Here is a 24,937-nt window from a genome sequence, read left to right as displayed (position 1 = left end):
TTTTCCCTTCTCCTTAATTGCAAAATTTAAAGAAACAGGAGCAAAGCATCTGCATATGTCTATGTGAGCTTGTATATGGTGCAAAGCTCAAATCTCCATTGATACAATGAAATGTGTCCATGAGGAAATGCACAATGTTTACAACATCTGGAGGAAGAGTCCTATGTCAGAAAAGTAAATCAGAAACAAATACATTTAATTCTCACTTTTTAATCAATCAAATCCATTAGTTAACCAATTACAGCCAATACTTACTGAAAGTCAAGTATAATGCTGCTCTGGCAGATATAAGACAAATATAAGATGCTCTTGAGGACCTACAATTTAGTAGGTGAATGAGACAGACAAACCTGAAACATTAAGGAATTGTCCCTGAGAATGCTAAGTAGAGGACATATTATAAGTAGGGCAGCATTTCACAGAAGGGCAAAATCACTGCTTAAGGGTACAGGGCAGTGGAGGCGACAGGGTAGTTAGAAAAGCTTCATGGAAAAGTGGGATTTGAGTAGGTCCTGGGCGGATGGTAAGATCTGCATAGGCAGAGGGAAGGCAGTGGATATTGGGGCCCAGGGAACAGAAGGCAGAGGCGGCAGCTGGCAAGTTGCTAAGTGGAAGAAGCCTGATAAGAAAATGTGCCTGTTGAGGGGTGCTGAGGACATGAGGCTGCTCCAGCAGATGCTGTGCAGGCAGCAGGGAGTCACTGGTGTCACCAGAGCAGGGAGCATCCTGGGGAACTGGCATGTTGAAACGTTCTATCCCATGCCAAGCCATACTGGAGCCCAAGGCAAAAGGAAAACTCAGTAATACTGATACTATCATCTTTATTTAAAATTTTGATATTTTGTTCATCATGGATTTTTTTGCATTAATTTTTATTTTTAAAAATACTGTACTAAAATATTATTTTGATTATTGTGGTTTTTTTGCCACCCCCTTAAATTCTGTGCCCAAGGAAAGTGGCTTACTTGCCTCACTCTCATCCCAGCTTGTGTTCTATTTCTGAAGTTCAGTGGTGGGGGCATGGGTATTTATTTTATTATTATTAATTAGAGCTTACTGATGTTACAAATATTCTTTGGCTAGTTTATCTAGTAGACAGTATTTAATAAAAACAATTAAGATAAAGAAATTAGAATTTTAAGAAGATTAATTTAGAACTTTGGAACCCAGAAAGCATGTTAGGGCCTTTGTGCTCCTGAGTCAATCTTGAGGGGAGAATAACTTCCTGTTGCTGCAGTGTATGCAGTGCAAGCAGAAAAGGGTTTTTTCCCCCATGTCTAAGTGGGTGAAAGATAACTGCAAGGGGTCCCAGAGGCTGATGTCCACTTGGAGACAGGCCTCGAGAAACTCAGCTGCTGTAGCCAGAGTGATTCTGCTGCATGGCCTGAGGCAAGCTTCCAAAAATGGGCCAAACAAGGTGGGTTTGGCCCACATCTCACATAAAACAAACCCATCCAAGCTGTGCTCAAAGAGCAGCCGCTCACTGGGCCACAGTGCTAACCATAGGGCCACGGACCAAGAAGCAATGGAAGATTCATGAACTCTATAAATGTCTCAGGGCTACTTGCATCAGGAGAAGAGGTGGTATTTGACACGAAGAGTATTACTAGTAGATCCAAAAATGTAAAATCTGAAATCTGTTGTTCATTAGTAAACTGCTGACTCGTGAAAGATTATTTTGAGCCAGAGCAGACAATTAGAATGTAGCACAAATCTCAAAAAAAGGCCAAGGGAAAGGCTGAAAGGTGCAGGCTGCTCCCTGCACTCGTCACCAGGAACGCTGCTCTGTCATTTGATGTGGACCTCCCAGTCAGCACCAATGTTCAGTGAGAGCTTCTCCAGGCTCAAGGTGGATGTTTTGGCACAATATGTAAAAGCCACAGGCTGATCTTTACCACCTAAATATCAAGACAATAAAAGGGAAAATTTGATGAATATCTAGGAGAGAAAAATCTTTTCTTTGAATCTGAAATGTTTCTGATTCTGTCATAAAACCTTATAACCCACTTAGGAGAATCCAAATTAACAGCACTTTTACCTATGGACTTCCATGCATTTTAAAAATATTTTTTAAACATTAAACTCCATTGTTCTGAGTGTAAGAATGGTCGAAAAAAAACTGTAAGGAACAAAGTGATTTGTCTAAGAAATTCAGTGGATAAGGAAGGATATATCCCATCCTATGCCCTTTAAGAAACTCCGTAAACATGAGTAGGATTCTCCAGGGCTTCAGATATGTACAGTTTAAAAAATATTCAGAGGGGCCGGCCCTGTGGCTTAGCAGTTAAGTGCGCGCGCTCTGCTACTGGCGGCCTGGGTTCGGATCCCGGGCGCGCACTGACACACCGCTTCTCCGGCCATGCTGAGGCCACGTCCCACACACAGCAACTAGAAGGCTGTGCAACTATGACATACAACTATCTACTGGGGCTTTGGGGGAAAAAAAAAAAAGGAGGATTGGCAATAGATGTTAGCTCAGAGCCAGTCCTCCTCAGCAAAAAAAAAGAGGAGGATTAGCATGGATGTTAGCTCAGGGCTGATCTTCCTCACAAAAATAAAAAAATAAGAAAAATAAAAAATATTCAGAGAAGTTACAATAGTATTTCACGCCCCAAATTATTTCATTTAGAAAAATATTAACAGCATACAGTGAGCAGAAAGACCAGTTGAAGAGAAGCAGAATGGCGTCACTCCCTCTGGATACTAGTATATTTGACCTCTACCAGGAAGTGCAGAGTCCTCTTGGCTAGGCATATTAGGTCAGTTTTAGGACTAATCATCTCTTCCTGCAGATACTTCTATGTTTACAAAAACAAATGGCTTATTTCCTCACCAGATGAGTGGGTGGTCACAGAAGATGGCTTCTTCTTGAGCCCTAGGACAAAGATCTGCTCCACCACACACTTGCTGGGATAATGACCCCTCTCGTCAGCACAACTGGAATAGATACAAATGGCATTAGGAAAAGGAGAGGGACAGGGTTTGGACTGGTTACCAGGGCAACATCCTCAGCCTTGTGAGTTCCCCTCTCATCTTTCCCTATGTAGGAAAGAACCATATAGTTGTCATATTTACGAGGATGAAGAGCTGAAAAAAGATGACTATATGTGCTGAGGACAAGCTAACCAGTAGCCAAACCAATCTTCTTTTAACAAGCCATTGGAGAGAAATAACCTAAGGACACTGCAGTCACAAATGTGACTTGGACCCTGTAGTCAAATTCTAAGAAATCAGATACTTAATGAATTGATAAACAGATAAATAAACAGGATTAATGGGAACTTAAATTGAATTCTTTTTTATTTTTTAGAGAGGAAAGGAAGACGGCAACAATAAAGAAGGGAGGTTCATGGGGCAATTGAAAAATACTCCAGGGGAACTCTGGACCAAGAAGGCAACATAAGAGGCTCCTGAATTTTGCTCCTCCTATGGATACACAATGTAAAGCTACATACGGAGCAATTTCCTTTCAGAGAAATCCAGAAACTAGCTGAGTGACTCCTACACCTTAGGCGACTGAGAAAATACCCACATCAAAACAGACAGGAAAAGCTGGACACACTCTCATCATAACCCTTACCCCTGGCACAGTGCCATACAATTGGGAGGGAACTGCTAACTCCTAGCTTCTCCCTGAAGAGTGAAGGGTTTGGACCACACTTCTAGTGCCCTGACTTTTAAGGATCCCACCAAGGGATGGGCCCCCAAATCACCTAGCTCTGATAGCCAATAGGGTTTGTGTTCATGAGTCCCACCAGATTATAGCCAACAAAGAAGCAGTTGTTAATGGGCATGCTGCCAGGGCTCAGCACAGAGGGAGCAAGCAAAAATATTCATCTCCCAGTTTCTCCCTGGAAGGGGTTTGACTGCATACTTTTCCAGCTACTGCCTGAGGGTCTGGCCTCATCTAGGTGCTGAGTGCAATCCTCCCCTTTGGGACACTGATGGGTCTTGGCACACCCTCAGCTACTGGGAGTCACTAAGAACAAAGATGGAAGTTTGGGTAATCACTAAGGTTTAAGAAGCAACCAGGAGCTCAGGCCAGGCTGATTGATGAGGTTCATCTCCTACACGAGAGCAAGGTGGCTGTTTTATCTAATGTGCAGAAACCAACATAGAATGTCAAGGAAAATGAAGAAACAACGGAATATGTTCCAAACAAAAGAATACAATTAATCCACAGAAACTGATCTTAATAAATGGAGATAAGTTATTTAGCTGATAAAGAGTTCAAAATAATGGTCGTAAAGATGCTCAGTGAGGTTAAAGAACAATGCATGAACAAAGTGAGAATTGCAACAAAGAGACAGAAAATATAAAAACATACCAAACAGACACCATAGAGTTAAAGAATATAATAACTGAACTGAAAAATTCAATAAAGGGGTTCAATGGCAGGCTAGATCAAGTGGAAGAAAGGATCAATGAACTTGAAGACAGGGCAATGGAATTCATCTAATCAGAGGAGCAAACAGAAAAAAGAATGAACAAGAGTGAAGATAGCTTAAGGGACTTATGAGACACCATCAAGTGGACCAATATATGCCTTATATAGGGGTCCCAGAAGAAGAAGAGAAGAGAAAGGGGCAGAAAGCTTATTCAAAGAAATAATGGCTGAAAACTTCCCTAACCTGGGGAAACAAACAGACATCCAGATCCAGGAATCCCAATGAGTACCAAATATGATGAATCTAAAGAACCCACACCAAGATACATTATAATTAAATTGTCAGAAGTTAAAGACAAAGAGAGACTGTTAAAAGCAGCAGAGAAAAGCAATTTGTTATGTACAAGGGAACCCCCATAAGACTATCAGTGGATTTTTCAGCAGAAACCTTGCAGACCAGAATGGAGTGGGATGATATATTCAAAGAAAAAAAACTTTCAACCAAGAATACTCTACCCAGCAAAGTTGTTCTTCAGAATTAAAGGAGAGACAAAGAGTTTTCCAGACAAACAAAAGCTGAAGGAGTTCATCACCACTAGACCAGCCTTACAAGAAATGTTAAAATGAGTTCTTCAAGCTGAAATGAAATGATGCTAATTAGTAACATGAAAACATATTAAAGTATTAAACTCACTGGTAAGGGTAAATATATAGTTAAATCCAGAATACTCTAATGATGTAATGGTGGTGGCTAAATCATTTATAACTCTTGTATAAAGGTTAAAAGACAAAAGTATTAAAAATAACTATAGCTACAATAATTTTTTAATGGATACACAATATAAAAAGATATAAATTGTGACATCAAAAACATAAAATGTGGGGAGGAGAGAGTAAAAATGTAGAGCTTTTGTATGTGTTCGAAGTTACGTTATCAGCTTAAAATAGACTGTTATAGCTAAAAGATGTTTTATGTAAACCTTATGGTAACCACAAAGCAAAAACTATAGTAAGTATACAAAAGATAAAGAGAAAGGAATCAAAACATACCACTACAGAAAATCATCAAATTACAAAGGAAGAGAGGAAGAAAGGAACAAAGGAACTACAAAACAGCCAAAAAACAATTAACAAAATGTCAACAGTAAGTCCATACCTACAAATAATTACTTTAAATGTATTTGGATTACATTCTCTAATCAAAAGAGACAGAGTTGCGGAATGGCTAAAAAAACAAGATCCAACTATATGCTGCCTATAAGAGATTCACTTCAGCTTTAAGGGCACATAGACAGAAAGTGAAGGGATGGAAAAAGATATTCCATACAAATGGAAACCAAAAGAAAGTAGGGATAGCTTTATTTATTTCAGACAAAACAGACTTTACACCAAAGACTGTAACAAGAGACAATGACGGTCATTATATGATAAAGGGGTCAATTCATTAAAAGGTTATAACATTTGTAAATATTTATGCACCCAACATTGGAGAACTTAAATATATAAAGCAAATATTAACAGATCTGAAGGGAGAAATAGACAGCAATACAATAATAGTAGGGGACTTCAGTACCCCACTTTCAACAATGGATAGGTCATTCAATAAGGAAACACTGGACTTAAACTATATATTAGACCAGACGGACCTAACAAATATCTACAGAACATTCCATTCAACAGCAGCAGAATACATAATTTTCTCAAGCACACATGGAACATTCTCCAGGATAGATCATATGATAGGCCAAAAAACAAGTCTTAACAAATTTAAGAAGATTGAAAGTATATTAAGCATCTCTTCTGACCATAACGGTATGATAGCAGAAATCAATTAGAAGAAAAAAACTAGAAAATTCACAAATATGTGGAGATTATATAACATGCTCCTGAACAACCAAGGGGTTAAAGAAGAAATCAAAAGAGAAAAACACTATCTTGAGACAAATGAAAGTGGAAACACAACATATCAAAACTTATGGGACACAGCAAGAGCAGCTCTAAGAGGAAACATTATAGGAATAAATGCCTACATTATGAAAAAAGAAAGATCTTAAACAAACAACCTAACTTTACACCTCAAGTAACTAAAAAAAGAAGAACAAACTAAGCCCAAAGTTAAGTAGTAGGAAGGAAATAACAAAGATCAGAGTGGAAATAAATGAAATAGAGACTAAAAGATAATAGAAAAGATCAATGAAACCAAGAGGTGGTTTTTTAAAAAGATAAATGAAATAGACAAACCTTTAACTAGACTCACCAAGAAAAAAAAGAGAGAGGACTCAAATAAATAAAATCAGAAATGAAAGAGGAGACATTACATTTGATACCAAAGAAATACTAAGGATCATAAGAAACCACTATTAACAATTATATACCAACAAATTGGATAAGCTAGAAGAAATGAATACATTCCTAGAAATATACAACCTACTAATACTGAATCATGAAGAAATAGAAAATATGAACAGACCAATTACCAGTAAGGAGATTGCATCAGTAATCAAAAACCTCCCAAAAAAGAAAAGTCCAGGACCAGATGGCTTCACAGAATTGGAATTCTACCAAACATTTAAAGAATTAATACCAATTCCTTTTAAAACTCTTCCAAAAAAACAAAAGAGGAGGGAATACTTCCAAACTCCTTTTATGAGGCCAGCATTATCCTGATACCAAAGCCAGCAAGGACATTATAAGAAAAGAAAATTACAGGCCAATATCCTTGATGAACACAAATGCAAAAATCCTCAACCAAATATTACCAAACTGAATTCAACAGTTCATTAAAAGGATCATACACCATGACCAAGTGGGATTTATCCCTGGGATGCTGAGATGGTTCAACATATGCAAATCAATAAATGTGATACATCACATTAACAAAAGGAAGGATAAAAATCATTGATCATCTCAATAGATGCAGAAAAAGCATTTGACAAAATTCAACACCCTTTCATGATAAAAACTCTTAACAAATTGGGTACAGAAGGAACGTACCTTAACATAATAAAGTCCATATATGACAAGCCCACAGCTGACATCATAGTCAACAGAGGAAAGCTGAAAGCTTTTCCTCTAAGATGAGGAACAAGACAAGAAGGCCTACTTGCACCATTTGTATTCAACATAGTACTGGACATACTAGCCAGAGCAATTAGGCCAGAAAAAGAAATAAAAAGCATTCAAATTGGAAAGGAAGTAGTAAAACTGTTTCTATTTGCAGATGATATTATATGTGGAAAACCCTAAAGATTCCATCAAAAAACTATTAGAACTGTTAGAATAAATGAATTCAGTAAAGTTGAAAGATACAAAATCAATATACAAAAATCAGTTGCATGTCTATACATTAACAACAAAACTGTTGGAAAGAGAAATTAAGAAAGCAATCCCATTTACAATAACATTAAAAAGAATAAAATACTCAGGAATAAATTTAACCAAGAAGGTACAAGATCTATACACTGAAAACCATAAGACACTGATGAAAGAAACTGAAGAAAATTCAAACAAATGTAAAGATACTCCATGTTCACGGTTGGAAGAATTAATATTGTTAAAATGTCCATACTACCCAAAGCCATCTACAAATTCAGTGCAATCTCTACCAAAATTCCAATGGCATTTTTCACAGAAATTGGAAAAAAAAAATCCTAAAATTCATATGGAACCACAAAAGACCCCAAATAGCCAAAGCAATCTTGGGAAAGAACAAAGCTGGAGGCATCACAATTCCTGATTTCAAACTATATTACAAAGCTATAGTAATCAAAACTATATGGTATTGGCATAACAACAGACATGCAGATCAGTGAAACAGAATACACAGCCCATAAATAAACCATGCATATATGGTCAATTAATTTTTGACAAAGGAGCCAAAAATATAAAATGGGGAAAGGAAAGTTTCTTCAATAAATGGTTTTGGGAAAACTGGATATCCACACGCAAAAAAATGAAACTGGACTGCTATCTTACACCACACACAAAAATCAACTCAAAATGGATTCAAGATTTGAATATAAGACCTGAAACCATAAAACTCCTAGAAGAAAACATAGGGGTAAGCTCCTTGACATTGGTCTTATCAATGAATTTTTTGGATTTGACACCAAAGCAAAGGGAACTGAAGCAAAAATAAACAAGTGGGACTACCTCAAACGAAAAAGCTTCTGCACAGCAAAGGAAACCATTAACAAAATGAAAAGGCAACCTATGGAATGAGAGAAAATATCTGGTAAGGTGTTAATATTCAAAATATACAAAGAACTCATACAACTCAACAGCAAAAGAACTAATAACCCAATTAAAAAATGGGCAAAGGACCTGAACAGACATTTTTTCAAAGAAGACATACAAATAGTCAACAGGTACATGAAAAAGTGTTCAACAGCACTAATCATCAGCGAAATGCAAATCAAAGCCACAATGAGATATCACTTCACATCTGTTAGGATTTCTATTACCAAAAAGACAAGAGAGGGGCCAGCCCGGTGGCGCAAGCAGTTAAGTGCACGCGCTCCGCTGCGGTGGCCCAGGGTTCGCCAGTTCGGATCCTGGGCACACACCGACACACCGCTTGGCAAGCCATGCTGTGGCGGCATCCCATATAAAGTGGAGGAAGATGGGCATGGATGTTAGCCCAGGGCTGGTCTTCCTCAGCAAAAAAAGAGGAGGATTGGCAGATTAGCACAGGGCTGATCTTCTTCACCAAAAAAAAAAAAAAAAAAGGGACAAGAGATAACAAGTGCTGTTGAGGATATGAAGAAAACAGAATCCTTGTACACTGTTGGTGGGAATGTAAACTGGTATGACCACTAAGGAGACAGTATGGAGGTTCCTAAAAAAATTAAAAATAGAATTACCATATGATCCAGCAATCCCACCTCTGGGTATATATCTGAAGGAAATGAAATTACTATCTCGAAGAGATTTTGCACCCCCATGTCCATTGCAGTGTTATTCACAATAGCCAAGACATGGAAACAATGTAAGTGTCCGTCAATGGATGAATGGATAAAGAAGATATGGTATATATATACAATGGAATATTTTTCAGCCTTATAAAAGATGGATATCCTGCCATTTGTGACAACATGGATGAACCTGGAGGGTATTATGCTAAGTGAAAAAGGCAGACAGAGAAAAACAAATACTGCATGGCATCATTTATATATGGAATGTAAAAAAAAAAAAAAAAAAAGGTTGAATTCATAGAGAGTAGAATGGTGGTTGCCAGGTGCTGGGGCGTGGGAGAAATGGGGACAGGATGGTATAAAGGTACAAACTTTCAGTTATAAAATGAATTAGGTCTGAGAATCTAATGTATAACATGGTGACTATAGCTGATAATACTATATTGTATCATTGAAATTTGCAAAGGGAGTAGAACTTAAGCATTCTCTCCAGTTAAAAAAAAAGGAAAATATATGAGGTGATGGATGTGTTAATTAACTCGATGGGAACCTTTTCACAATATATATGTATATCAAATCACCACACTGTACACTTTAAATATATTATAATTTTATTTGTCAATTATACCTTAGTGAAGCAGGAAAAAAGAAAAATACTCCACAAATGACCTTCCTCATTAATTTTTTAAAATATGAGCTGTGCATTTGAGGATAACAAAAGGATAGCATAATTTATTTAAGAAAGCACACAGCTTTTTAGCTGTCATTACCTGTTGATCAAAACACCTGAACAGAATGAAAACTTCCTGTGCAAGAATTGCTTCTGGTGGAGGTATTGGAATGAATGGCCATCGTCGAGATAGAATTCACCCACAGCAGAACCCTGGAGAGTAAATCACAGATGGAGAATGTGCTTATATAATAGCTTTCTAGGAAAAGAAAGTCACCTGCTAAAGGGAAATAATAGATTTAAAAATTTGCGAAAAATTATATTAAACAAAAGTTTAATATTCAGGCTGCACAGGGTAGTTGTGCAAATATATACATTTGATACCCATTAGTGAAATAATATGAATAAGGAAGTCACATAAGAGTAGCACAAAGAAGCCATTTTGAAAGAAATTTAAACTATAAAGTATGGTCAGTGGCATAGGTGGCTTCCCTGTAAATACTATCCTAGAACATGACAGCAGGTCAAGAAAAGTTCACAGAATGAAACTGAAGTTAAAAAAAAAAAATTTAGTATGTGATGGATGAGATCAACTATCTTTAGAAGATCCTTCATTTAGAGAATGGTATCTAGTTCCTACTTTCTTTTAGGAGGACCCCTTTTGCATGTCACAGCACTCCATATGGCAGTTTACTATTACAGTGCTTGATGTGCTATGGATCTCGAGTTGCTTGTATTTCTTCCGTGTCGTCTCATGGGCCCGAGGCCCATAGTGTGGCCCAAGCAGATGTGCGTTAAGTGAAACAGATGGAAGACAAAGATGTAAGAAAAAGAAGGCTTAATTATTTTATAATATTTGCGTAAGAGCCAGAACTTGTGTTTGGTCCTGTAGAAGGGTAAGAATTTGTGTTTGGTACTGTATTTGGGCAAATGGGTAGGAGAGGAATCTGCCAGAGGCCTCATTGGCTCAAAAGATCTTCTCAAAAGGACAGTTCGATTCTGGATCCTTCCAGGCTTTACCTAAGGAGATTTTAGTTGTTTGAGCCATCTGATGAGAACAGAAGTCATTGTGTGGGGGTAGTGTCCCTGAAATGTTGCATAGACACCAGTCCCCTTTTACAGGAGACTGAGTTTCAGGGCTAATCCATGTGGCAGGCTGCCTATGGCCCAAAGAGCTTTCTGTGCAGTGGTAATCAATGCCAAGCTGCAGAGCACCAAGAGTCATGATGCCCCACAGGAAATTTCTATCATTTCTAGTTCTCAGAGTCCCTTTCAGAACAATTCCAGCAAAGTCAGACAAGCTGGACAATGGTTCAGAAATGGTTCAAAACTTTGATTTCTAGATAAACATCAGAAGTACCTATGCCATAGATGGGGTTTACCACTTTTATATAGAGTCACATACTCAAAATGCTACTACTGTAAAGAGAGAGAGTAGTAAAAAGTGAATGTGTAAAGGTAACATTTTCCAAATACCTTAGTGCTTAGAGCCACCCGGAGTCCATATGGGGAATCACTCATGCAGCCTGTGGATTTTCCTATAGTTGTCTTTATTGGTACTACACTTCCACCTCGTTGAAACACTGGTATCTGTAACAGAGCAACACTCTCAGGGAAGGAGTATTCATATAAGGCAATTTCGAACTAGAATATTAAAATATTTCATTGTACAAGACTCACATTCTTTACAGGTATAGACTTAAAGGCAAAATAAATTTGTGAGCACAGAGATGGCAAATATGGGGGCCCTGGCATTAAAAGGAAAAGAGTTCGAACTCTAAAAAATGGTCCGTTTTTTTAATTATTAGGGAAACTTCTTGCCCTTCATCAATTTATTATCTAATTATTCTGCTTATCCTGTAAGTAGTCTTTCCCGTTTTGTATTTTTAATTTTCCTGTCAATACAATAAACCTGTTTATTTTTAGGGCCTTGCTAAAGAGTGGACTTTTCTGTCTGTGTAAACAGGCCCAGATGTATGTATGTACACGTGTATATAAAAGATGGTAGTTTCTTGGTTTGGGGGAGATGACTTTTGTCCTTACTCCCTGCAGCCTGTACCCTTCTTGCTCCCTGCTTCCTTGAATCACCAGGATGACTGACTCAATTCTGAGGGTAAATCTGTGAAACTTCTGTTATGGAAGCCACCATAAGGCTTTAAGTGACTCTAACAGGACTGTAGGCGTGGCCCATACCTATGGGTCTCATGGAATGGCATTCCAAGCAGGGAAAGCCCGTAGCTTTCCTGCCTCCCAATACCATCCTCTGTGAGGAAGCTCCCTGGATCACATGAGGGCTTGTACTTCGCTCTGAGTTAAGTACAAGCAAAGAGTATAAGAATATAAATGAGGTTGGGGGTGAGGGTGGAGTAGTTAAGATGTCCACCCTCTGCTTGACTGGCAGGTGGCAGCAAGAGGTAAGGCACATCTATCTCCCCACCCTCATCAGCCAATCTCTTCTTCTCTGTTTTTTTTCCTCAAAGAATGAGGTAGTAAGTTAGTATGGAATGGGCTCTGAAGTGCGAGTCCAGCTGACCTGGGGTCCTGTCTCAGTTCTGCCACAATCTAGCCACAACCCTGGACAAGTAATTGACCTTCTCTGAACCTGAGTTTCTTCACTTGTAAGCATGAGGAATTAGAACAAATGAATGTTAAGGTCTCTTCTAGATCTGAAAGTTGACATCTGAAATCATTTTCTTTATAACGAGGTTCATACTGCTGCTGACAATTTTAAAAAATAACGTCAATATCTATTTATAATCTTTACACTACTCAGGGCCTGTGGCAGTGGTTGTGATTCAGCTGCAGGAGCAAACTTCCCTTCAGAAATTCAGTCTGGATGGGCCACTTTGATTCTAACATCATAACTGATAGCATTCCCTTTGACCTAGAGGTCCAGGGTTACAACTAAAAACTCATGTTTTTTGACTTGGTTCTGTAGAAGGACATTCTGTATGGTCTGTGTGGTGACCACTATGTTTACTCTCTATTCTCAGTGTTATTATTTTTCTTAGACATACAAACGTAAATATATGGGGAAGAATTATTCTTCCTCGGTGTTTCATACTGTGAAATCAGAATGTATGTTATTTTTATACTCTTTTTTTCTCACATTTTAACAGCTTTATTGATATAATTCACATGCCACACAATTCACCCATTTAAAGTGTACAATTAAATGGTTTTTAGTGTATTCAGAGTCATGCAACTATCACCACAATCACTTTTAAAACATTTTCATTGCCCCAAAAAGAAACTCTTTACCCATTAGCAGTCACTCCCATGGGGAGTGTTTGGGGGGCAGTTTGCTCCCCAAACCCTTTCCCTGCCCCAGCCATAGGCAATGACTACTCTACTTTCTCTCTATATATGTGTTATTATGCAAAATACTAAAGTCCTTGCTTCTTTCCATATAGGCACATGTTATGGACTGAATGTTTGTGTCCCTCCAAAATTCATATGTTGAAGCCCCGACCCCAGTGTGACTGTATTTGGAGATAGGGCCTTTACAGAGATAATTAAGGTTAAATGAGATCCTAAGAGTGGAGTCCTGATGCGATAGGTAGGACCAGTGTCCTTATAAGAAGAGGCACAAGAGACCTCACTCTCTCCCTCTGCCATGTGAGGACACAGCAAGAAGATGGCTGTTTATATGCCAGGAAGAGTCCTCACCAGGAACCGAATTGGTTGGCACCTTGATCTAGGATTTCTAGGTTCCAGAACTGTAAGAAAATTAATTTCTGTTGTGTAAGCTACCCAGTCTATCGTATTTTGTTATGGCAGCCCAAGCAGACTAATACAGCACAATAGGTAAAAATAACAGTCTGAAAATAACTTACGGTGTCCAAGCCTACTGGGATCTTCACAGTACATGCTCCCTCCCAATGAGCAAATGTCTTAGAGTCATACCAGACCTAAAAACGAATAGACCCTAGTGAAAAAGAGCAACTCTACTCACAATTTCATTATTCAGTAAAACATCCATTTATTTGGATTTCAAATAACCAGAAAGCTAAAATAAGTATAATTAAAGAAAAAACTTGAGTAGAAGTCAGGAAGAACATACGCTTTTAAGAAGATCCTAAAGGACTAACCTAGTATTGTGATGGATTAAATTGACTAAAAGGCCATTCATTTGTCCATCCATTCACCCAAAAATTATTTATTGAACAACCTACCATATGCCCAGCACTACTGGGTACACATGAGTGAGCAGAAAGACACAGGTCCTGCCCTCATGGATTTTATAGTCCACTTGGCTTATAAAAACTTAATGTGTCTAGTAGTAAAAAAGATGATGGAAGAGAGGGAAAAAAACAACAAAGAAGAAAAGCATACTGCAAGCAGATAAATTACAAATGAGGCAGGAGAAAAGGAAAGTGTCAGAGAGGAAACAGATCTTGGAGAAAAACAAATGGAAACTGGGATTACTACTATAGCATCATTTTTTAACAGAGTACAATTCAAGAATGAGATTCAAACTCTTATCTGGGATCCCTGTCAATGGGGTTTAGTTGCTGAAGCACCAAAAAGGTCCTACAAAGTAATCTGATGGGACAAATCCTAAAGATACCATCAGAAGCAGCATGAAAACAAAAACTTCTTTTTCTCTCTTCTAGCCCAGTGTAATTTCTGGCAACCACAGAGTCTATTTTACAAGTTCTCCTGGGATTACCACATCCTTTATATAGCTGTGCTGTTGAGTCTGTTACTGTCCTGCTGTGAATGTGAGAGGCCTGTGACTTGACTATCATTAGCTACAGTGAACTCTTAATTCGACAGGACCAACCCCACCTTGTCATGATGGATTATCCTTGGCTGAATTCAATTTGCTAATGTTTTGTCAGGGATTTCTGTGTCTGTGTTGATAAGGGATATTGTCTTAGCTTTCCTTTCTTGTAATGTCTTTCTTTGGCGAATTCCAGTAGCTTTAGATAAAGAGCTGGTGGGAATGAAAGGGAAAAAACTGACTCAAACAAGATTTAGGGATTGCCTGCCTACTAGTTCCAGAACTAATTAGAATGAGAGATATTGGGTATGTGCTCTGGTGCCATATACAAAGATCCCCAGGCTAAGGAGGGTATATAACTAGTACAAAACACCAAGTAGATCAGACCTAGAGCTCAGTCACCAAGCTCTCTCACCCAGCAAGTACTTACTGAAGCCCTACTATGTGCCAGGTACCCATCTAGATGCTGGGGATACAGCAGTGAACATAACAGATAAAAATCACTGTCCTCAAGAAGCTAACATTGTAATGGGAGAGACAGATAATAAACAAAATGTATAAGTAAATATATAAAATGTTAAAGGTGGCACGTTCTGTGGAGAAATATAAAGGGTGAAGGAGGGCTGGACAGTACTGGGGCAGTGGGAATGGTTTGTAATCTTAAATAGATGGTCAGAGAAGGCCTCACTGTGAAGCAGATATTCGAGCAAAGACTTGAAGGAGAGGGAATAGGCCAAACAGAAACATGGGGAAGCGTGACAGCAAGGGACTTGAGATAGCCCCCTTGCACAGTGTGACGTGGTACTAGCTAACCAGCGAGGTAAAGGTCTGGCAAGAAACAGCTTGGATCTTCTACCCAGGGTCTGTGAAGATGTAATGAGAGAAATAATCACAGACTATTCTGGGAAATAGTGTTGAAGGAATATGTTATATAGTCACAACAATGTGCTTGCAATGTTAGGTCATTAATAAAAATTTGTGGCTAACTTGGAAAGGGAGCTAGTTCCTTTTAATGGGAGCCTATTGCTTTGTTAGAATCAACGTGAGAAACTCTCAGCAGAAATGCTTGGCAGCACAATTTATTTAGCTGTTGTTGTTATTTAACCTTTTTCTCAGGTTTCTACTTGGTTGGGGAACCTGTGTAAAAAGCCCTCACCTTCAGAACTGCAAATTACTAGAGAAACCAAGAGGAAAGAACATAATTCATGAATATTCTGGAGAAACGCCTGGTTATTGTCAAGTCAATAATGACAAGTGTAGTGGGCTGAATGGTGGCTCCTAAAAAGATATATGCACTTCCTAATTCCTGGAAGGACTGAATATTTCCTTCTATGGTAACAGATTTGACTAAATTAAGGATCTTGAGATAAGGAGATTATCAGGGATTACCCAGGTAGGCCCTAAATGTCAACACAAGTGTCTTTATAAGAGAGAGACAGAAGAGGAGACACAGACACACAGAGGAGAAGGCATTGTGAAGATGGAGGCATATACTGGAGTGATGCGGCTACAAACCAAGGAACGCCAAGGACTGCAGGCAGCCACCAGAAGCTAGGAGAAAGGCATGGAATAGATTCTCCTTCAGAGATTCCAGAAGGAACCAACCCTGCTGACACCTTGATTTCAGATTTCAAGCCTCCAGAACTGTGAGAGAATAAATTTTTGTTGTTTTAAGCCACCAAGTTTGTGGTAATTTGTTACAGCAGCCTCAGGAAACCAATACAACAACCAAACACATAAAGCTGGATGGAGGACGAACACTGGCACTGGATGTGGTTTCACACTGTTGCCATGGCAGCGCTTGACAGTACTGAGCAGTGAGCAAGGCCTGGCTTGGCTACCTCACCACTTGCCTTGATAGTCCAGGAATATCTTGACAGTCCCACATCAGCTCAGTGTCCTTCACGGCTCTTTCGCCTGCCTGCTGAAGCCTGTGGTGATGCTCCAGTGCTCAAGGATCTGACTCCTTCCTGCTCTCCATTCTATATTCTCTTTCTCTGGTCTAGTGCCCTAAGTTTCTGTCCTGTCTCTTCTCCTGACCCCTCTGGATATATCATTGATCTGTCTCTGGAGGCTGTTGCTCTTATTACCCATGGCTCTCTGCCCTGCAGTCCATGGGTTATTCCCACCCCTCCTGCACGCCCTGCCTGGGTTCAGTGCCTTGGGCTCCAGCAGGTCCAAGATGATATTGTATGAAAGTAATAATAATCAATGACAACAACCAATAAAAGGCCAGAGGGGCACAGAGGGAAGTCACTGTTGTTACTTTTTACCCACTTTGGTGAGTGTCTGGAGACCAGTTTTTGGTACCAAAAACTCAGGATTCAGATAGAGCCAGAACCAAAGAACAAAGACTCATTTTATTTATATGCTTATTTATTTTTGTGAGGGAGATCAGCCCTGAGCTAACATCCATGCTAATACTCCTCCTTTTGCTGAGGAAGACCGGCTCTGAGCTAACATCTATTGCCAATACTCCTCCTTTTTTTCCCCAAAGCCCCAGTAGATAGTTGTACATCATAGTTGCACATCCTTCTAGTTGCTGTATGTGGGACGCGGCCTCAGCATGGCCGGACAAGCGGTGCATCAGTGTGCGCCTGGGATCCAAACCTGGGACGCCAGTAGCGGGCACTTAACCGCTAAGGCACGCGGCCAGCCCGAACAAAGACTCTTTATACTTATGTTTCCCTTCGAGTTTGATACCTCATTGTAGACTAAAGATTTCTTCCTACCCAAACCCTCAATGTGTTCACAAGGAGTCACTTACATAAGTCAAAGTGTGAACATAAAGAACCATTCTGATCCTCCTTGGTGTCATCACCTATTCATCTTTCTCCCTGCTCTTCCATTAAGTTTCTTGACCTCTGAGACAGTGGTCATGACTTACAAGAATCTTCAATTGCTACAGTCATTTGGGCTGTCTTCACAACTGCATGATGAGGAAATCTATTTCCTAACAGGGGCTAATTCATCAGAATGAAGGGATGAAATATGAGACATATAAGATATGTGGCTGTTTGTCATTTATTCTTACCTCATTTGATCCTGGCAGAAACACATCAACCATAGTAGCTTTTGCTTCTGTGACTGGATGAACCAATAAAGCACTTCCTGAAAAACAGAGAAGAAATAAAGTTGAGTATCATTATAAGAGGTCTGAAAACATCCTTCCCCTCTAATTGAGTGGTTTTAAAGACCACTCAACTGTGAACTTTTGTGTGTGTGTGTGTTTAGCAGACTTTTTGAAATTTAATTATTTTTTTATTGTGAAATTTTTGTTGTACATTATTGTTTATCAGTCACCATATAAGTGCATCCCTCCACCCCTTGTGCCCACCCCCCACCCCCCTAGCCCCTGGTAACCACCAAATAGTTTTATCTGTGCATGTATAGGTTTATCTTCCACATATGAGTGAAATCATGCACTGTTTGTCTTTCTCTTTCTGGCTTATTTCACTTAACATAATACCCTCCAGGTCCATCCATGTTGTTGCAAATGGGACGATTTTGTCTTTCTTTATGGCTGAGTAGTATTCCATGGTCTATATATACCACATCTTCTTTATCCATTCATCAGTCGAGGGACACTTGGGTTGCTTCCATGTCTTGGCTCTAGTGAATAATGCTGCGATGAACATAGAGGGGCATAAGCCTCTTTGGACTGTTGATTTCAGGTTTGTTGGGTAGATACCCAGTAGTGGGATAGCTGGATCATAATGTATTTCTATTTTTAATTTTTTGAGGAATCTCCATACTGTTTTCCATAGAGGCTGCACCAGTTTGCATTCCCACCAGCAGTGGATTAGGGTTCCCATTTCTCCACAGCCTCTCCAGCATTTGTTGCTTTTTGTCTTGGTGATTATAGCCATTCTAACGGGTGTAATGTGATATCTTAGTGTGGTTTTGATTTGCATTTCCCTGATGACTAGTGATGTTGAGCATCTTTTCATGTGCCTATTGGCCATCTGCATATCTTCTTTGGAGAAGTGTCTGTTCATTTCCTCTGCCCATTTTTTGATTGGGTTGTTTGTTTTTTTGTTATTCAGTTGTGTGAGTTCTTTATATATTATGGAGATTAATCCCTTGTCAGATATACGGTTTGCAAATATTTTTTCCCAGCTGGTGGGTTCCCTATTCATTTTGATCCTGGTTTCACTTGCCTTGTAGAAGCTCTTTAATCTGATGAAGTCCCACTTGTTTATTTTTTCTTTTCTTTCCCTTGTCTGAGTAGACATGGAATTCAAGAAGATCCCTTTATGGCCGATGGCAAGTAGTGTACTACCTATATTTTCCTCCAGGAGTTTTATAGTTTCAGGTCTCACCTTCAGGTCTTTGATCTATTTTGAGTTAATTTTTGTGTATGGAGAAAGAAGGTGGTCTACTTTCATCCTTTTGCAACTGTGAACTTCTCGAAGGTACAGATCTTGGTGAGTTGAACCAACAATTCATTAGAGATGCATTGTTAGAAAGAAGACAAGTGCTCAAAGAAGTGACTGTATTATTATCTATCATTAATCCACTTATGACATATTAGGATATTAGGGAGGGACCCTGACACAGTCTATCACAGTCTCATTTTGTGCATAACTGCTAGTGTTCCAGTAGTCTGAAAGTGCCACTGCACTTCTCCAAGTGCTTCAGTGTTTGCTCTAAGTGACTCTAAAGATGGTGAACCTATAACTGTTATCCAGAAGTGTGTCAGCGTGGATACTCAGATCTCCTCCTTGGGCAGTTATCATTGGGAAGGCTGTAATTCTCATAAAGGCAATCTGGATTATTAATTTTGTTTTGACCTTGGCACTACACATATGTAAAATTCATCCATCTATGAATTCACTCTTTAATTCAAGAAATATTTATTGAGTTCCTACTAAGTGCCAGGCATTGTACTAATCTTTGGGGATATAGTGGCGAACAAGACAGACATGGTCCTAGCCATTATGGAGTTCAAAGTCAGTAAAGACAGATATTAAACAAGTAATTACAAATTAATTGGAGTTAAGACAAATACCAAAAAGGCAAAAGTACAGAATGGAATGAAAGTTATATAATAAGAGGGACTGACTGTGACTAAGGTAGGTGGAATTGGATATTAGGAAGAAATTTTGGTCAGGGAAATCTTCTCCAAGCTATTTAAACTGAGACCTAAGGATGAGTAGAGACTTAAAGAGCTAGGTTTTTTACGTTTTGGAGTTTCCACTCTTTAGAAACAGGATTCATCTTTTGGGCTACTCTCTGTGGAGCCTGGCTTCTGGAGCCCTATATCCAAGATGATAAATTTCTATGTTCTGGATTTGGTGGTTAACCCTTGATAGAGAAGAGGCCAACCAAAAAAAAAGAATCCTATTTTGCATGTGAAATAAGCTCTTCTGGGTCTTTACTATAACCATCTGGTCTACTTTTTCCTATTTCCCTTCCCTGTAGTATATCATCAGGCTTAGGAGTGGACCCAGAACAAGAATCCCAAATTGTATCCACAAATAGAATGGATTTATATGAAGTTAACAATATTATGAGAAGTGCTACATGACAACTATAGAATAGAGCTATGATCCCACTAATACACTAAAAATCTTGGGGATAGAATTTATTTTTATTTTTTGACTTTCTTGAGATTAAGGATTTTTTAGTGCTCTTATACTAGGAAATATAATAACAAAAACATAATTACAGTATTTATCATCACTATAATTAATCAAAAGTACTCACCCAGCATGTATTCATCTTCCACACCAAAAGTCTCTAATGCATCAGGGAACTCTACCCACAGAGGCCTGAGGAAAGGAAAAAAAAATATTTCTTAACTTCAACATCATTAAATGTTTGATTGTAATTCAATCACTTATATTTTCTGTTTTATAACTATTCAAAGGACCTTGGAAAAAGCCAAAGAGCCAAGACTCTTTCCATATGATTCAGGATGTTAGGAGCAATTGCTATGATTATTAAATATTTTTCTTATGTGAAAGAGCTATCTATTAGATTAAATGTTCCAATAAAAGATTGAGAATTCTGGTACCTGCAATTTTTCCTTCTGATTATTGAGCACTACTACTCTGACAGGCAGAATCAGACTTTTGTGCAAGTCCAAATGCCTAACACATTTGGTGTAAAACAAATTAAATGTTTGTAAAACCATATTTTATAATGATGTAAAATCTGTGCCATTTTCATGGTGTCTCTGCCTTTTATGCATCCTTTATTATTACCTATTTAAATGAAAAAATTGGTTTTTCTTATTTTCAAGCTGGCAACACTTTTGGAGGGTTGAGAAACTGTTGTGTGGTTTTTTGCTTTTTGTTTTATTGTTATTATTGTACACAACTATCTAGGAGGCATTTGGGCTTATACAAATAATAAAACTTTCAATATGTATCTGGATATCAACTTAATGGTTCTAACGATTTTTTTCAATTTCATGAGGAAAAGATATTTTTTAATAAGAGAAACTTATTTTTAGCTTATTTACTAGCCTTTGTAATAATATATTCCTTGCCTACCGAATAGTAACAGAAGTGTCTAAACCTGGCTGATGTCTAGAATCACCAGGGAAACTTCTAACAAATATAGATCCCTGGGGCCTACGCAAGGAGATTCCTAGTAGGTTTGGAGGTGTGGCCTTGGAATCTGTATTTTTAAAAAGCTTCCCAGGTGATTCTGATCTGAGCCAGGATTAGGAACTGCTGATCTAGAAGTCTTGATGTACTGTGTGTGTCTCTGTGTATCGTTCTCTAACCTAGAAAATTGGTTCTTCACATCCTGCCTTCAAAACAGAATCAGAATGCAATTTATACACCAGAAAAAATGTTTACCTCAAACTTGAAATGGTGCAGCCCTAAGGGTAAGACAGAGCCTAAGACCGGCAAAATAAGTTGTTCTTCACGAAAGGATGCTTGTGGGTTAAATACTTAATAAATTCAGTTACAAAGTCATTTCTTTTTTCTTTGAAAAATCTCTATTTCTGTCTCCTATCAAATATTAACACTTGAATCACAAAGTAGCAGGGGATCTAGTTTTTATCTTCTGTGACCTCAATCGCCTGACGCTGCTCACAGTTGGTGCTCGATAAGCTGACTGACACTTGATTAAACACGTGGCTTTTCTTCACCTTTTCTCTTGAAATCATTGTGTAATTACTCCATTCCCCAGTGGCTGAGGGGATCTTCTGGCATAGACTGGTTGCTGGGGCCCCTGACTGGTGAAGCCTATTTACCTCATGACAGGTTCAGAAGCAACATGTGCACGGTAGAACAGAGAATACCAATAGGGCAGGAGGACGTAGCGCTCTCTGATGGCTTCTCGGATGAGGCGGGTGTGTTCCTCCCCAAAGAGCCAGGGTTCCCGTCTCTTGGTGTCCATAGTGGCGTGGCCACGGAAGAAGGGCTGGTAGGCTCCGGCCTGGTACCAACGCACTAGCAGCTCTGCCTCTGGGTTCCCAATGAAGCCGCCTACATCAGCTGATTAGTCAGTCAAAGAAAGACCGAGTGAGGCAACCAGGCTTCTAATAAATGATGCACACAGGTAAATAAGGCCTTGAAGACTGACAGGAGAAAGGTGCTGTCTGTGCACTCAATGACAGGACAAAACCGTGGCCTCAAATTTGGGAGCACATACTAAAAAACTCAGCCTGTTTGGAGATCTGACAATACACTCTTTGAATATTCTTTTCTTTTTTTTTTTTTTGTGAGATCAGCCCTGTGCTAACATCTGCCAATCTTCCTCTTTTTTTGCTGAGGAAGACTGGCCCTGGGCTAACATCCGTGCCCATCTTCCTCCACTTTTTATGGGATGCGGCCACAGCATGGCTTGCCAAGCGGTGCGTCGGTGCACGCCCGGGATCCGAACCGGCGACCCCCCGGCTGCCACAGCAGAGCGCGGGCACTTAACCGCTTGCGCCACCAGGCCAGCCCTGAATATTCTTTTCTTGTCAAAAGGTCAGAGGCTTTACTGCAAGATCAACATTTCTGTATGTTCTCGAACCCAGGTAACCCAGAAATTGCAAAATGTCTACCTGATTTAGTAAGTCTGTGTTTAGGGGTGGGGTGGGGGGTTGGCAATTGATTTCCTTTGAAACCAACAGTGGAAGCGAGATCAAAATTACAGAAAGAACTAAAGAGAAACAGATATTCAGAATTAGAATTTTAGGTAGAATTTCATGCTTAGCCCTTAAGCAGGACACATATTCTTTGTATTGTATGTGGACCAGTGCCATAAAAATTATATCTATTACAAAGTGAGATTAAGTTCCTTCTAGTCCTTCAGAAAACAAGGAGCAGCTGGAACTGTAGCCATGCTGAGCATCTTCCATATTGAGATCTCTCATCTGCAGAGAATTATTAGGATTTGGGGAAGGCAGCCCTTCAGAGAATCTTATTGGAACTAAATTTATCTTTCCCAAGAGTATATCTTTTTTTTTTCCCCCACAGTTAAAATATGTCACAGAATTTTAAACCTGCCGAGTGAAAAGGATTTCTGTAAGGCTGATTTCTGATTTGCTAAATTCTTTCTATTTTTCTCACTTTCAAGAAGAAAATGTATGTTTCAGGAAGAGAAACTTGGTTATCAAGAGCATCTAACGAGGAAGCAGTAAGAGAATGACGGAAAGAAGCACTCTGGCTCCATTTCTGATGACTTTATTTCATGTCCTCAATTCAGACAAGACACAAACAGCTCTGAAGTGTCCCTTTCACTCTCCTCTCTAATCTGCTCCCTTCACGTTCCTCATTTTCTCTCTCCCACATTTACCCCTGCCCAAAACAGCTGATGAGAAGGGATTTGTGACCAGCTTTGACAAAAACACCAGTTCTTTTTATTTTCTTTCACATCAAGCCTGAGGATATCATCTTACCTCCACAAAAAGAGATCCCAGTGACACTGAGAGTGAGTAACATAGGGATAGAAATTTTCAGGTAACTCCACTCTGCTGTGTTGTCGCCTGTCCACACGGCACCTTTGGTCACCAGTAACAAAGTATTAAAAAAAAATCACAAATCAGCCCATGCACTCAATTTCATATTTAGATTCCTTATTTGTAATAGACATTTACAAATAAGGTAATGTTTTTCTTACCTTCTCTTATCTTTCTTACCTTTCTTCCTATAAAGAAAAACATTTCTTTCTTACCTTAAAATATACAAATTCTACTTTCTACAATGAAAATATATTAATTTTCTAATGTGAAAAAGTTGTTAAAATCCACAAAACAAACATTTTGTGAAAATATTCTGAAATTGCACTTATATTTGAAGTATAACTCAAGTCTGATTTTAGGAGGAATATTTTTTAAAAATCAACTTTACTGAGATATAATTTACATACAGTAAATGTACCTATTTTAAGTGAAGAGTTTGAAGAGTTTTGAAAAATGTATACGCCCATGTAACCACGACAAGCAGGGAATAGAACATTCCCATTACTGTTCACTTGGGCTTTTTTGTAGTCAGTAACCCCCCACCTTACTCAACTGTTGATTTGATTTCTATGACTGTAAATTAATCTCTTCTAGAATTTCATATAAATGGAAACATATACTATTTTGTGTTTTAAAATGTTCTACTTTGTGTTCTTTTTTCACTCAGCATAATGTTGTAGTTTACTCCTTTTTATTTGCTGAGTAGTATTCCATAGTATGGATATATCACAAGTTGTTTTTCCATTTACCTATTGATGGACATTTGGACTCTTTCCAAGTTTTGGCTACTATGAATGAAACTGCTATAAACATTTGTGTACAAATCTTTGTGTGACATATGTTTTCACTTCTCTGGGGTAAATACCTGGGAGTGGAATTGCTAGTTCTATGTTCAGTGTATGATGAATACTTTAAGAAAATTCCCAACTAGCAAAGTGCTTGTACCACTTTTACATTCTCAATAGATGAGAGTTTTAGTTGCTCTACATCCTTGTCAACACTTGGTAGTGTCAGTCTTTTCAATTCTAGCCACTCTAATGGGTTCGTAGTGGTGTCTCTCCATGGTTTTAATTTGTATTTCCCTAATGACTAATGATGTTGAGCATCTTTTCATGTGTTTATTGATCATTCAATGTCTTCTTTTGTAAAGTGTCTAGTCAAATCTTTTGCTCATTTTTTAAAGTAGATTGTCTTTTTGTTATTTAATTGTGAAAGTTCTTTATACATTCTGGATACAAATCCACTGACAGATATATACGTATAATGCAAATATTTTCTCTCAGTCTGTGGCTTGACTTTCATTTTTTTAACAATAGTTTTGAAAGGATAC

The 24,937-nt window shown here is 38.6% G+C and overlaps 1 protein-coding gene across 6 annotated transcripts in view; it reads right to left on the bottom strand.

The window, feature by feature from the left end:
- Positions 1-804: 804 nt before the first annotated feature.
- The window catches only part of GANC (glucosidase alpha, neutral C), a 77,780-nt gene continuing 53,647 nt past the window's right edge, over positions 805-24,937 (bottom strand). Inside the window, exons 16-24 of one of the 6 annotated variants that reach the window (XM_058541331.1) lie at positions 23,545-23,646; positions 21,910-22,153; positions 20,406-20,470; positions 17,731-17,807; positions 13,807-13,881; positions 11,447-11,560; positions 10,071-10,183; positions 2,834-2,937; positions 805-1,898 (exon numbers count right to left, since the gene is read on the bottom strand). In XM_058541331.1, coding sequence (XP_058397314.1) covers positions 1,789-1,898; positions 2,834-2,937; positions 10,071-10,183; positions 11,447-11,560; positions 13,807-13,881; positions 17,731-17,807; positions 20,406-20,470; positions 21,910-22,153; positions 23,545-23,646 — 1,004 coding nt within the window. In that variant the 3' untranslated portion in view covers positions 805-1,788. Of the gene's footprint in view, positions 1,899-2,833; positions 2,938-10,070; positions 10,184-11,446; positions 11,561-13,806; positions 13,882-17,730; positions 17,808-20,405; positions 20,471-21,909; positions 22,154-23,544; positions 23,647-24,937 lie in introns of those variants that run through there. The other 5 variants (XM_058541332.1, XM_058541333.1, XM_058541334.1 and 2 more) reach the window with 5 other exon arrangements.

The sequence above is a fragment of the Diceros bicornis genome, chromosome 5, assembly GCF_020826845.1.
Source record: "Diceros bicornis minor isolate mBicDic1 chromosome 5, mDicBic1.mat.cur, whole genome shotgun sequence".
NCBI classification, from domain to species: Eukaryota; Metazoa; Chordata; class Mammalia; order Perissodactyla; family Rhinocerotidae; genus Diceros; species Diceros bicornis.
Note: the sequence above shows the minus strand (reverse complement) of the source record. Positions and strands in the feature narration are given on the sequence as shown.